This window comes from Dipodomys ordii, unplaced genomic scaffold, assembly GCF_000151885.1.
Source record: "Dipodomys ordii isolate 6190 unplaced genomic scaffold, Dord_2.0 Scaffold43, whole genome shotgun sequence".
Classification (NCBI taxonomy): Eukaryota; Metazoa; Chordata; class Mammalia; order Rodentia; family Heteromyidae; genus Dipodomys; species Dipodomys ordii.
Genome location: NW_012267259.1, coordinates 13,463,930 through 13,476,907, shown reverse-complemented (window position 1 = coordinate 13,476,907; position 12,978 = coordinate 13,463,930). Strand labels below are relative to the sequence as shown.

At 35.2% G+C, this 12,978-nt stretch overlaps 1 protein-coding gene across 1 annotated transcript in view; it reads right to left on the bottom strand.

The window, feature by feature from the left end:
* Cdh7 (cadherin 7, type 2) overlaps positions 1 to 12,978 on the bottom strand; it is a 105,136-nt gene that overhangs the window by 27,508 nt on the left and 64,650 nt on the right. Inside the window, exon 7 of the mRNA XM_013018904.1 lies at positions 726 to 979. Within this exon, the coding sequence (XP_012874358.1) occupies positions 726 to 979 (254 nt within the window). The remainder of the gene's footprint in view (positions 1 to 725; positions 980 to 12,978) is intronic.

Here is a 12,978-nt window from a genome sequence, read left to right as displayed (position 1 = left end):
CATTCTCACACTTAAAAGCTCAAATTGTCTAATTCATTGTTCATATTTTCCAGCTTCCTTTCATTCATAAAATTAATTGAAGTGATGATGTATCACTTACACGTGTGCATACAAACACACATGTGTACACATATGGTCCCAGACATACCTTAGATTCTAGACTGATGGCTAACAGAACAAACTTGAAAGTTGGTATATTAGAAAAAAGTTTATAAACAACTATATTAGATCAATGAAATTATTTGACTATAAAGTATGTCTAATCTAGCTATAAGTCTGCCTAATGGGAATTTTAAGTATTTTTAAAGTATCGTTGTAGGTATCCTTATAAATATACAAGGAATTATTTTATTTTTATAGATAGAAATAAAGTAAAAAATGCATACTTTCCAAACAGATCACTATAAAAGTGAGTTAATCAACCCCCAATTTAATCAGATCAGGTGATTAGTCCCTGACATGACATTAGTACTTAAAAATAGGGCTCTCAACAATGATGCCCTTGGAGAACCTTTTTGAGTTAGTAAAATCTTACATTGCTTTGATCCTGTTTCCTTTCTGCTGAGATGATTTCATAAGGAAATGAGATGCTTCTGTAGGAGCATAAGTGGGTTTTTACCTTTGTTATGAATGAAGAATCACTATAGAGCATCCTCATGGCTCCAAGAGTAGTGTGTACCCTTATGTGGAGGCAAAAACAATAGAAGAGGAGATCAAGGTTTTACCTCACAGGGCTGTTGGAAGAATCTGGGTCGTGAGCCGCTACAGTGCCAATGATGTTGCCAACTTGAGTTGCTTCTGACACCTCCATGGGGTACAGGAGGGAGGAAAACACGGGGGGCTCGTCCACATCCTCCACAATGATCTTCACCGTGGTTGTGTCACTGAAAGGCCCCAGGCTCTGAAAGCGAGGGTCGGCATCCCTGTTCGCAGCTTCGATGCGGAGCGTGTAACTTGTTTTGGCTTCGAAATCCAGTTCCTGTAAAGGACAGTTATTAGGAAAATTAAATTGCCAATTAGACAGTCAGCAGAGCACAACCTTATCGTTTATGAATGTCAATAGGCATAGGAAGGTCTCCGCCGTGAAAGTGCAGCATCAGCGTTCAAAGCTAATAAGTGGTTATGCCAATCAGGACCTTGCTGCTCTTCTGGCTCCAAGACTATGGGAAGCACTATGGAGGTAACTTCCACCGCTCGCTCTATTGGACAGATGTACATTTTTATTTGAGAGACACCGGATTTAAAAATGTTTTGCAGCAAGACATTCATATGCATATCCTTCAACCACATCATGCAAGTGCATTACTCAGGAGTTCACAAGCAAAAAGAAGAGAAACATCACTGTCCGTTCAATTTCGCACTAGGAAGCACCTTAGCTTGGGGCCTACATGGAGAGGGTGAACTGTCAGGCGTTCAAACTGTAGTGTCAGTGTCAGGCACACTGAGATTGTCCAGACTGAAAACAGCCATTCTCCATAAAGCATCATCAAGCCTGCCTTCTTTATTCTCCAATCAATCAACACACACACACACACACACACACACACACACACACACACACACACTGTATGCTTATATTAGATGATTGGAACTTGTAGTCTAGAATCTACTTTATACTAATTTTCAGAGAGGATTAACCATGCTGAAGTGTTCCTCACACATAGTGACTGGATGAAACCATAAAGAAATTGACAAAAATCAATCCAAAGACAGTTTAACGTTGTCTACTGAAGCATCATCTGTGAACATCAGTAGTAATTATATACATAACATGTAGAGATATTTGTGACTGTAGTATGCTCCCCTTTATCTAACAGACCCAGAGTTGCATGTTTTTTATGCTTTCCAATCTCACTGTGACCATTGAGAAAACAAAATTTACTGAAATCAATAAATAACTTGAAATAAATGGTGTGAAATAGTAAGCATGTTTTACTGACTTCTACATATTAACATCAAAGCAATTACAATGCAAATGTACCAAGTATGTGTATGAGAATATGATTGGCATAGACACAGGTGTACATGCATACCAACTCAATCCAGGTGTCAATCAAAATAAATTTTAAAATATAGATAAATAAATAGAATACAAGGTATATATGCTATATTATATATATGACATCTACTGAAGCATATGTGATATATACTCTATTTTACATAAAGTGTGATCATATAAATAATGTCACATGCATACACACATATAAATCATGTGTCAAAAATTCATTTTCATTTCTTTTCAAATGAATGCAAATCCACAACTATGTTTGAAAGAGCCATGCAGATTATTTATATTACAAAAAGAAAAATCACACATTTCTGTTCTCAGGTAAAAGTTTTTCTCAAAACAGAATGCTTTAAAATTCCTACAGAAGTAAATGCAATTATTTTGTGCCAAGTTATGTTTAAGCATATCTGAAAGGCAGGTGCATGCGGCATCAACATCTGGAACCACGAAGTCAAGTTGAAATACAACGTTCTATGATGATTGGTTGTCTAAAACTTATTAGGAAAGCAGAGCAATAAAATAATCCAGATGAAAAGCTATGAATCAAGATCACAGACAAAAGGGATTGCTACATAAAAGTATTTCCAGACCATATCACAATAAGCTAAACATCTGCTTTTCAAAACTATAGTGGTATGATGGAAAAGATGATTAAGACAAATGGGAGAGAATGTTTGTGCAAGAATATTTTAATTTCTGGTTCTGTTTGTCATTATTGATTTTCACATGAGAGATTCATCACACTACTGTTAGATTTCATTATGAAGATTAAAATTGGTAAACTGGAAATGATAACTGAGATAATCTAAATAGAAAAAAAGAAAGTACTATTGAACCTGATTTTCTTAAATCTTTGAAACAATAAATAATTGGAAACATATATATATATATATGGAAATTAAATCTCAAATTGTGTTACCCTGTAGCCCATACAGCAAATAACAAATAGGATGGCTAAAGCACAGGCATGGGATATATGTCACTTAGAAACGAGAGAAGTCATAGAGCCTTTGTGGGACTTTTCAGACATGCTTGCTCATCTGTCAAGTGAAATCAATGCCATAGAAGCAGCAGTTTGTACTCAAACTATGAAAGAGAGTTCTTCATAACATTGTCACCAAGGGTGATAAAATTTAATGTTGAAATAAATGTCTAAGACAGAGATCTGCCAAGTTCCTATAAGAGTTGTATAGTTAGCTTAAGGCTTTGAGGGCTCCGTATAAATGAATGAATGCAGTTGTGTGTCTGTAATTCTTCACAGACAGACAGGGAAACTTAAATTCTATAGAATTTCCATGTGCTTTAATAATTCTCCTTGATATTCTATTATGATAGGTATTAAAATTATTTTAACTAATCATAGAAAAACAGAAAATGAACACTAAATCATGGGTGGGTAATATTGCTCCCTTTTTCTGAATATTATAAATCATAACCCAAATCAAATTGTAAAACCAAAAGACAAAGTTACTTTTCAAGTAAATGTAACTGGCTCATATTTTCTTCCTTCTCCAGCACTTAGGTCTATATTTGAACAAGTCAGATTATAATATTCGTTTTTAACAGAGAGACTCTAACAACTAGTAAAATCTCAAATTTTCTTCTTGCCATTTTTTAGTTTTTTCAATACCAACTCACAATAAAAAATATGACATTACATCCATTCAATAAAATACTGACCCTATTTTTTTTTGTTTCCAAAAGTTTGCCTTAGGGTCCAGCCCAATATACGCTCATTAAACACACTGACTGACTTTCAGCTTTTTGCCTTTGAAAAATGATGTTGTTTTGGAGACTGATCCACGTGAAATCCGCCTGGAAATTCTTCATCCTGGAGTTGCTATCATAATATGCTATCATCTACTGGTAATATTCTATGCCCACCGGTATATATGTTTGTGTGCATGTCTATATATTAAATATATCATGGTTGATGATGCATTCATACAAAGGCTCTCTGCATTTCCTTCCAGTCTGGAGAATCCATTTCTCTATTAGATCTAGTTCATTCTGTAGCATTTAATATTCTCCCTATTTCTCAACCAAATAAACACAAATCTTACATTTCCCCCAAATACAGGGCTCACATAAGCTTATAGAATAAACAAGTATGTATTTCAACATTTTTGTTAAGGTATTTTTTTTCTCTGAATAAAACAATTCCTCAGAACCTTAAAACCAACCTACAATTTTGAGTAAGTTTTCTCTACAAGAATTATTTCTCTACATTTACATACAATAATAAGAGCTCTAATGTCATCAGCAATTACTTTTTAAAAGCAAAACATATTTTTATTATGTACAACTGAACTGCTGGTACATTTCTTTTTCTTTCCTTCCCTGGGTTGTGACCAAAAATGTCCTCTCAGCTTAGGTATGTTTAGACCTCCCTTTTCTTAAAGCATGTACTTTAGAAAATTAGTCATATCTGTCCTTTCTCATCTCCCTTTAAGATGTAAATATTTTTTAAACAGTGTTATGCCATCAGAGAAGATGGAGCCTGTGCCTCAGGTTCTACCAAAGATTTATGCTTACCTTTAAAGGAACCTTATTCCACCCTGCACAAGTACCTCTTCTCATGCAAACACTGGCTGCTGGGGTAAAGGAGATTATCAAACACAGATTGTGCCCCCTTTCCAATATCAACTCTTAAAGTATCTCCAGCCTTTCATGCTAGCAAAGTAAATTTTTTAAGACTGAGTCTAAATTTTTCTTTGTCCCCTGTGGCAATAGCTCTGAATAAAATGTTCTTTAATTGTTTAGTCTTGTCCAGTGCATTTTTTTTGCTCTGACAATTGCAATGTGTTCTAGTAAGGAAAATAATAATTATGTATTATAACTCTCCTTTTAAGATAATTTTACTCTAAAAACAAATCCCCTCAGAAGCTTGAAAGTGATCTGCAGCTTTGAGTACGTTTTCTCAGTAGAAGTATTTCTCTATAATCACACATAATTCTAAGTTATCTGAACTCATTCTGTTTGAATGGACATTACCTGTGAAGTCTTAGAGGCATATAGCTTGGGGGGGGTGGCTGGATAGGGAGGGGATTGTGGGTGGGGTTGGTGTGAACTGTTTGTTCTGTGTGGGTTCCTTTTGAGGAATTTAACTGTTTCCTGTCTGTTTACTATACTGGATTCAATGGACTTGTATTTCAGACAAGTCTTCCAAGCTAGTAAGTTTGCATATCTATGGTAGATGTCTTTAAAACATTTTGATTAAGTGAATGTTGAATGAAAAGGAGTTCATAAAACCAAAGACAATGTGTAAAAAATAACAAAACATAGGAAAATTGAGAATGAGTGGAAATAATTACTGGGTGTGTCCATTTTCATTTTAGATTCCTATGAGTTATTATTTTTAATACCTTTAAGAATTAAAATTTAAGAATAGCATGGTGACTCACGACTGTAATCCAAGCTATTTGAGAGGGAGAAGGGGAACCATGAATGAGTCAAGTCTAGGCAAAGTTATCAGGGAGAGCAAGAACCAGCAAAAATCTACAAAAGGGCTGAGTGCAGTTCAAGTACTGGAAAGTGAGCCTAGCAGGTGCAAGGCCTTGGATGCAATCCCAGGATCACAAATAACAATAACAACAGCAATAATTTTAGTTTATCATAGTTGACTCTCAGCACAGTAGATGAACACATTCAACTGTTGGGAACAGATTAGTAGTAATGCGGAGAGAGTTCCTCACCCTCACATAACCCGTAGTCCTCATAGAGGAACATTTTTGATTATTTGAGTATTGTGACTCAGATCAGGTTATTCAGAATAATTCCTCTTTCTTTGGGCTCTCTAATTTACCAGTGTTATGAACAATTAGAGGATTGTTGTGAACCAAAACATTAAATTATGTCAACATATTAAAAGATTACATCTATAGGTGCTAGTTTCCAGATCAGTATTTTAATCAATATTTTATAATTATAAAATTAGCATTTAGATGAACAAAAATATTTAAATTAACATTTTTAACTATAACAAGCTATGGATATTATTTCCAAAGTATTCAGAACATAATATCCCCACTGAGTATAGTGTCTCACACTATACTCCCATCACAAAAATAATAGTTCAAAGCAAGCCTGGACTAAAGTTAGGAAGTTCCCATCTCAAAAAGTAAATTGGATGTGGTGCTTCATGTTATTAAAACCAGCTACATGGGAGATGTAGTTAGGAAGATAGCAATCTATGACCTGGCTAAAAGGTGAGAAATATTTTGAAAAATACACAAAATACAAAATGGACTGCCCAAGTTATAGAGTTCTTATCTGCCTATCTATTGTCTGGTACGATTAGACATATATATCAGATGATATATATGTGTGTATGTGTTATATGTATATGTATACATATGCATATATACATATATGATTTCCCAAATCTGTGACCACTAGTATATAATACGTAGCCTGTTTCTGATTCTCAGATGAACACACACACACAAACACACGAACACACACACACACACATACACAAAGATAGCCTCATAAATCTTTAAATGCTTTTCCATTAACACTGCAGATTTTATAATCCTCAGCATGTCAGAGCGGTTGTAGGAATTTCATAACATGAATCCATTAACTGTTCACTGTTCATTAGCTATCAGCTCGACTTAAGAGACCACCTGAGCTACACAGAGGCTTTGGAAAGATCTGGCAGTGGAGTCAAACACGTGTGTATTTCTTGCTGACGATCACATGCTAGCAACCTTGTTGGTGCAGCTTCGGGAGCTGTCTTCCCACTGACTCATAACAACAATGGGAGTGAGTGGGAAACATCAAGCAGATCATTTAACTAAAAAAAAAAAAGAAAGAAAGAAATAGCATGTGAAGGTACTGGCTCTGGAAGGCAGGAAAAAATGTATAAATATGATACAGCAAACAACCAGCTGTGATGGAATGGTGAGCTCAAAGAGACAAAGACCAAATGAGAGCTTCTGTCACCAAGCTATCTAGGGTATTTACACATGATGCTCACTGAGTGCAGAAAGCCTAACTCAGCCACCACGGACCCCTACCTAAGCCATGATGCCTCCTCATTGTGCTCTGTTGTTTGGATTAGCTTTCACCCTCCTGAAATGTCCCATTAGACTTTGTATTAATTTCCTTCTGCTATGATAAAAACATGCTGCAAATATAATCAGTTAACAAGTTTATTACTTTATAGGTTTGAATGTCATAAGTTGGAAAAAAAATCAGGATATTAATGGGCTTCATTCCTCCTAGAGGACCCATGGGGGAATTCATCCAATTTCTAAAGACAAGTATTCTTGGCTCCCAGCCCTTTGCTCCATCTTTAAAGCTTAGCATTTAATCTTTTTATATGCATCTGTCTTTTTTAACCCTCCTTTACCCTGTGGTCCTCTTACAAGCATCTTTGTGCTTGTATTGAACAATAATATTATAGGGTCCAGAATAATCTGACATTTTTAAAAGCTCTTTAATGGACCCACACCAGCACATTTCCATTGGTCACGTGAGGTGACATATTCACAGGTTCCATGAGTCTCTTTGGGAAGGGTCCTGTCTTATCTAACAGAACCTGCTACTGGGAGTATACATGATCTTTTATGGTTTTTCAAGCAAAAAGTACAATAACAACAACAAAACACCCAATCCTACACACGAAAATAAAACCCTATATGACTACATTTACAAACGTCTATTTTTCTAGCCAAATGCAAAACCTGAGTGGTATTCATTTACCATGTTGATGTATGTATTTCTCCACAAGCCATACTGGCACTGTCAATCATTCTATAGAAGGTTTGAATCCAGAGCACAATCCAGTGATATTTCAGCATATATTTTGCTAGAGATTTCCATCAAACAGTGGCAAATATTTCTTGATCTTTTTTTTTTTTTTTTTGCTTATGTGGTGCTGAGGGATCAAACCCAGGGCCTCATGCATGCAAGGCAAGCGCTCTACCATTCAGCCACCTTCCCAGTCTTTGTTTGATCTGAGGAGAGAAGATAGTGGTGGAATGTAGCAAAACGGAGAGACTACCTTACTTTTCCGTTTCTTTTTATTGTTTGAATATGGAATGGCCATACAAAAGCTTATCAGTTGTAGCCATTGGTGGTGAATCTAGATGCTGAACCAATCATGAGGGCTTTAACCTTATCTGTTGACAAATTTACGTTTGTAGAGCACTATTGGGAAGTTTGCTAAACTACCAGAGGTGGCGCTCCACACCCCAGGCACCTTGCTCTTTCCCTTTGCTTCCTGGCTCCCATCAGAGCTTCAGATCGGTGCAAACCTCTCTGCGGTGATGCCAGCTCTGACTTCCTGCAGACCCCCAGGAATGGATCAAACGATTGGCGCCTCTGGACCTGGGTATCAGAGAAATCCTTTCTCCCTGAAGATTTTTCTGTTTTATTTCATTTTGTTTTTCAGGTGTTTAGGGAACTAAAATACCACTTCCTGACAGTATGATCATCAGTGGTTAAAGTTATTTAGTCTCTTTGCAGAAGAGTTGAGACTCAAGGTATGTTTCTTCTATTCCTGAGTCTAAAATCACTGTTATTTTCTCTCTTCTTTCCTCCTCCACTCCTTACTCAAATTTGGATTTTTCTGTTTCTAAATTTTGTCAACATGATGTGCCATCATCCTATTGTTCCACTACTAGATAGCAGCATTCAGAGACTACCTAGTATCTGTCTTAGGCACAAGCCTAGGTTTTTGTTTGTCTTGTTTTGTTTTGTTTTTCAGTTGTGGGGCCTGAACTCTGGCACTATCCCTCAGCTCTTCAGCTCAAGGCTAGCCCTTTATCACTTGAGCCATAGCACCACTTCTGGCTTTTTCTGCTTATGTGGTGCTGATGAATTGAACCCAGGGCCTCATGCAGGCAAGGCAAGCACTCTACCATTGAGCCACCTTCCCAGCCCACTAGCCTAGGATTTTTAGTAACTCCTGGCAGATACACATCCACCTTCCTGGTGCACAATCAAATAGGCAACTATCTCTGTAGCTGCACTCTCCAGGAGTGGCCAGTTAGCTGATCACTGATGCCTGTGTGGGTCCAGCGACGATGAGCAGAAAAGAGCCCAGACTGGGATAACCTGCAAAAGGCTTACTTTTCTTTTAAAATGCTAACCTTAGATTGTTGTTAGGCAGCAATACATTACAGATACAATTACAGAGAGGAAAGGGGTGAGAAGAGATAGCTTCAGATGCTGACATGGCATGGAAGCATTGCGTAGGAAAATGGACTATAATACGAGACTTGAATGACCAAACTGAATTCTGAGGAAGAGGTTACGTCTACACATGGACATGATTTCGTGTCTCTTGAATCTTCTAATCTAAGAGCCCTCAAAATTTCCCTTCAAATTATTACTCTGATATTCAGTTCCTTTTCCTGTATATGAATATTAAATCTTGTTTCTTAGGATGTTTTCCAGTTCGTGGTTTTTAAACCCTCTAACATACGTTCATCCTGGGAATTACTACTTTATGACAGATTTTTGTTTTCAGAATTTTCCTATTCCATGAAAACAAAAATTGTCAGGTTCAGTTTGTGTATATGGTTTTCAAAGATACTAACAATCACCCCTTTAATTTTGACTGCCACGTTTGTGCATGTGAAACCTCTTTCTAAATTTTTAATCCAGACCATCTCCTTGAGTTTCACATCTTTATTTACAACCACATAAGCATATCTACCTGTATAGTATATGCATGTATGTGTGCACATCAAAAATAACATATTCCAGACCATCCCCCCATTCTTATTTCAGAGGACATCATAGTAACACTAACATTTACTCAAATTTGAAATATTTTCCTTGTCCTGGAGGCTTCCCTTTTACCCTCTTGATATAATGACAAAATTATAACATACCTATTTCTTAGACTTCTCTTTCTTGAATTCTGCTTTTTGCAGCCCATTTATGAATCTACATACCACATAAAAATACAAAAGTAAGGCACATTTTACTTTTATTTAGACATTTCCATTTCAGGATGTACTTATTAGAAGATATCTTGGACCCACACATATGCTGAGTTTTCAGCATATATGCAGGTGTACTGCCTTTTGTCCTGTTTTGATCATATCTGTCATGCCCTGACATTTAGATTCATATCATCATTCAGCTCATATTGTCCTACTCTCTCCTTTCTTGGTGAAGTTTGTTGTTCATCTCTGATCCTGATTACTCAATCACAGCTAATATCACACTGTGATAAACAGACTGAACTCATGTGCATAATGTTGTAAAAATATTCTTACTTGTAAGCACATAGACTTCCAAATAATGGAACGGGAAAAAATATTGCCTGAAATTCAATAGTCCACCAAATCAGCACCATTATGTTAGTTTTTTAAATTTTCAGTCTCTTTACTAAAATAATAAAAAATGTATTCCTTTCCTGGCAAAATGGGGTCAGTGTCGTTGAGATACATGCTGTGAACTGCCTATACTTGGCAACTGAATTAATTGAGTAAAATCTCCCAAGGAAAAACTTAATGAGAAGAAAGAAATAAATAAAATGGAAATGCCACCAGTGTGATTTTTCTTCACCACACATCAGGGATACAGTGAAGAAGTAGTGAGAAAACACATGTGGCTTTAGACTCAGCTCCTCTTTATTGCAAGTAGTAGTTACAAAAACTGACTTCATATATCTCAAATGTGTGCAGCTGAATCCAGGAGGGACCCCCTACCTAACACCCTCAGTGCACTTGGAGGAAGCCAGCATCATCAATGTCTACATGGTAGTATTTATTCTTTGACTTCATTTAGCCTCCTGTAGGTGTGGACAAGAGGAGATTAGGGAGATCCCACAGTAGATTTGTCCTCAGGAGACCCATGTTTGTCTTCTTGGATGTGTGACAATGTGAGCCACAAAGCAACTTATTTAGGTGCCAGACACTGGGAGTGTGTATTTATCCTTCAAAGGAAATGCATCTTGAAAATGCTCATGTTTTACTGTGCTCTAGCTCTAGTAACGTGCTATATTGAAGAAAAATTTCATGTTTAATTCCAACTGAGGATTTATGTAGAAAACAAAACTACATTAAAGGAAGAATTGACATGTCTCCGTGGAGGAGAAAAAACCTTACTCAAGGTCCTCAGTCATAAATTCAAGTATGAAAATATGTAAGAGAGGAATTCTAGGTGGAATGAAAACCACAGATTTTACTCAAGTAAAATTCACTTTGTGAATTTACAATCCCTATGTCACTGCTTGTAAACATCCCCACACAATCATTTGTAAATACCCAAGAAGTAGCATGAACATCGTTCTAACTGGTTAACACTATTCTTGTCGCAGCCTTTATAACTTAGACTAAATTGTGATGTTTATTTCAGTAGAGGAGGGATGATTAAATTGTACTTTATAGGAACCTCCACAGAAATATTCTGTTTCATTTATTATGCTTATTTTATCACAGTATCCATTTTATCTAGCACTGGAGAAACACATATTTAAGAGTAATCTCTCACAATGCCCATTAAAAATCTACAGTTCTTTATGTCAATGAAGAATAGTGTTTCTGTTTTCCCTGCTGCTCAGATAAGACACTTATATAAGACATTTGTCTGTGTATATACATATATATGTGTGTGTGTATGTATGTATCATACTTAATACATTGCATTAGTTATAATAAATGTGAATATTTGAGAATATTACAATAATTTCTCAAAACTGGAAAAATGTATTTTTCTATAGGAACACATTATTCATGAGAAAATATGCAAATATTTTTATAATATAAAATAACTAAGTCCAGATGATATCATGAATGCACTAGAGATAAGTACAAATTTCTATACAACTGATTATTAAATAACTATGAATAAAAGTGATATTTACATATTTGGAGCTATCAAAACAAATAATTATTTACCTTAATATTAATCTTGTCAACAAACTATCAATTTTCTTATAAAAGTATTCTGATATGTCAGAGGGACTGAAAGATGTACTCACAAATAAGTCAAGTTGGTATCCTGCTCACAGTATTCTGCATATCACAGGGAAAATATGAAAATATGCTAAGAATGATTCCAGGAAACTTCCTTTATCTTATTTCTGAGTTTCTTGGTTTTAGTCAGGATGCTATCAACAACCACAACAAAAGTCCATTCCAAAATTTTACATGCCGAAATTTTTTAAAAATTTATATTACATTTTATCACATATATAATATATATCATGTTTATATACCATATAATATAATATACATATTGCTTATATATGCATATATACATGATTCTCGCCATTGTCTTATATAACATACATAAAGAATCAGTAAAAATATTTTCAAAATATATTAAAAATACTTTAGCAAGTTGAATTCACACATCTTTGAAATATTTGAGCTCTTATAATATTCTTTTTATCTTAGACCACAAAATAAAACATTTTGCCAACAGTTTGCCTATCCTACTTATTAAAACTTACATACAAAGATTATTACCAGCTGAGCTCAAATAGCAGCTGTCCACTGGAAATAATTACAGCAGTGTTTTGTCTATTGGCCTGAAATCAAACATATGTTTTAGTATAAGAACTAAAATAAAACTTTCTGCATTTATATGTTAATCATCAGTGAGTGTTAATTATAGTTATATACCTGATTTTTCATGCTGATACATATTTCAGTCTTCAAGATGTTGGAGTTTTATAATATTAAGAATTTTAAATATTTGGAATATATCAAATTCCCTATAATACTACATAGTATCTTCGACTTCTCTTCTTTATTTAGAACAAATATCATTATATACATTGAAGAGGTAATAAAATGTATCTGTTATTTCATCAGTTATGGGGATATATTTAAATTTATTGTGGCAGACATACATTTTTGTCATTTGTACTGGATTTTTTTCTCTTTTTTATTTCCATTTAAGTAATTTGAGAATTTCTATATGAAACAGGTATGAATTATCTAATGAAGTTTTATGCAGTGATAATTGCTAATATAACAAGTCTGTATATAGCCTCTACT